Source organism: Otolemur garnettii, unplaced genomic scaffold (assembly GCF_000181295.1).
Source record: "Otolemur garnettii isolate 467f Iridium unplaced genomic scaffold, OtoGar3 scaffold00080, whole genome shotgun sequence".
Taxonomy (NCBI): domain Eukaryota; kingdom Metazoa; phylum Chordata; class Mammalia; order Primates; family Galagidae; genus Otolemur; species Otolemur garnettii.
Window position 1 is genome coordinate 3921861 of NW_003852475.1, and position 1199 is coordinate 3923059.

Genomic DNA, 1199 nt, shown 5'->3' on the forward strand with positions numbered 1-1199 from the left:
AAAAAAAAAAAGAAAAAAAATGCTTTTTAAGAACCAAGCACTTGTCTTAATGTCAGGCCCCTTGGGTTCCCTAGGGTTGTACTACACTCAGCTTGCTAGAGCTTTCCTGTGGAACCTCAGGAGCTGCGAGCATCCTGAAATCCCAGCCTACATGGTACCAGGAGGTCCTGTGCTGAATCCAGCAGGCCTGAGTGCTAGTGCAGCCAAGGGCACTTTCCGCCTTTTCCAGAGAGAGCTTTTAACACCCTGTTGGCAGACTTACCTGTCTGCATCAAAGGAAGAGATGGCAGGGGCATAGTTGAGGTTGTAGGCCAGGATAGTGGTGTAGTGATTAAACCCAAAAAAGTCATAGGTGCCATTGATCCTCCTCTTTTCACTCTCCGTAAATTCCGGTAGCCTGGGTGGAAAAAGCCATTAAGGGTAGGGACTTAAGGAAGAATGACACTTTGAGAAGAGATGTCACAGGCAGGGTTAGAGGAGTGCTCTGAATGCCAGATAATTGGCAGTGGTTAGGGGCCTTTCGGTGGACAGGAAGCACCTCACTTTCCTTTCTAGCCATAAGAGTGACTCTTCCTATTGGCAAAATGAAACTACTAGTTGCTTTTTTTTTTTTTGAGACAGTCTAAAGCTCTCGTCTTGGGTAGAGTACCGTGGTGTCACAGCTCACAGCAACCTCAAACTCTTGGGCTTAAGCAATTCTCTTGCCTCAACTTCCCAAATAGCTGGGACTATAGGCGCCCGCCACAATGCCCGGCTATTTTTTTTTTTTTTTGTTGCAGTTGTCATTTTTTTTTTTTTAGAGACAGAGTCTCCCTTTATCGTCTTGGGTAGAGTACCGTGGTGTCACAGCTCACAGCAACCTCAAACTCTTGGGCTTAAGCAATTCTCTTGCCTCAACTTCCCAAGTAGCTGGGACTACAGGAGCCCGCCACAATGTCCAGCAATTTTTTTGTTGTAGTTGTCATTTTTGTTTGCCCGGCCCCGCCAGCCCCTGGTGTATGTGGCCAGTGCCCTAGCTGCTGAGCTACAGGCACTGCCTACTAGTCGCCTTTTTATAAACCTCCCCTGAGGGACACCCCACACAAACATTTTTTTTTTTTTTTGAGACAGAGCCTCAAGCTGTCCCTCTGGGTAGAGTGCTGTGGCATCACAGCTCACAGCAACCTCCGGGCCCCCCCCCCCCCCCCCCCCCCCCCCCC

General features: G+C 48.9%; 1 protein-coding gene across 1 annotated transcript in view; it reads right to left on the reverse strand.

The window, feature by feature from the left end:
• The window catches only part of LCT (lactase), a 79283-nt gene that overhangs the window by 9011 nt on the left and 69073 nt on the right, over window positions 1-1199 (reverse strand). Inside the window, exon 14 of the mRNA XM_003794381.3 lies at window positions 263-397. Within this exon, the coding sequence (XP_003794429.1) occupies window positions 263-397 (135 nt within the window). The remainder of the gene's footprint in view (window positions 1-262; window positions 398-1199) is intronic.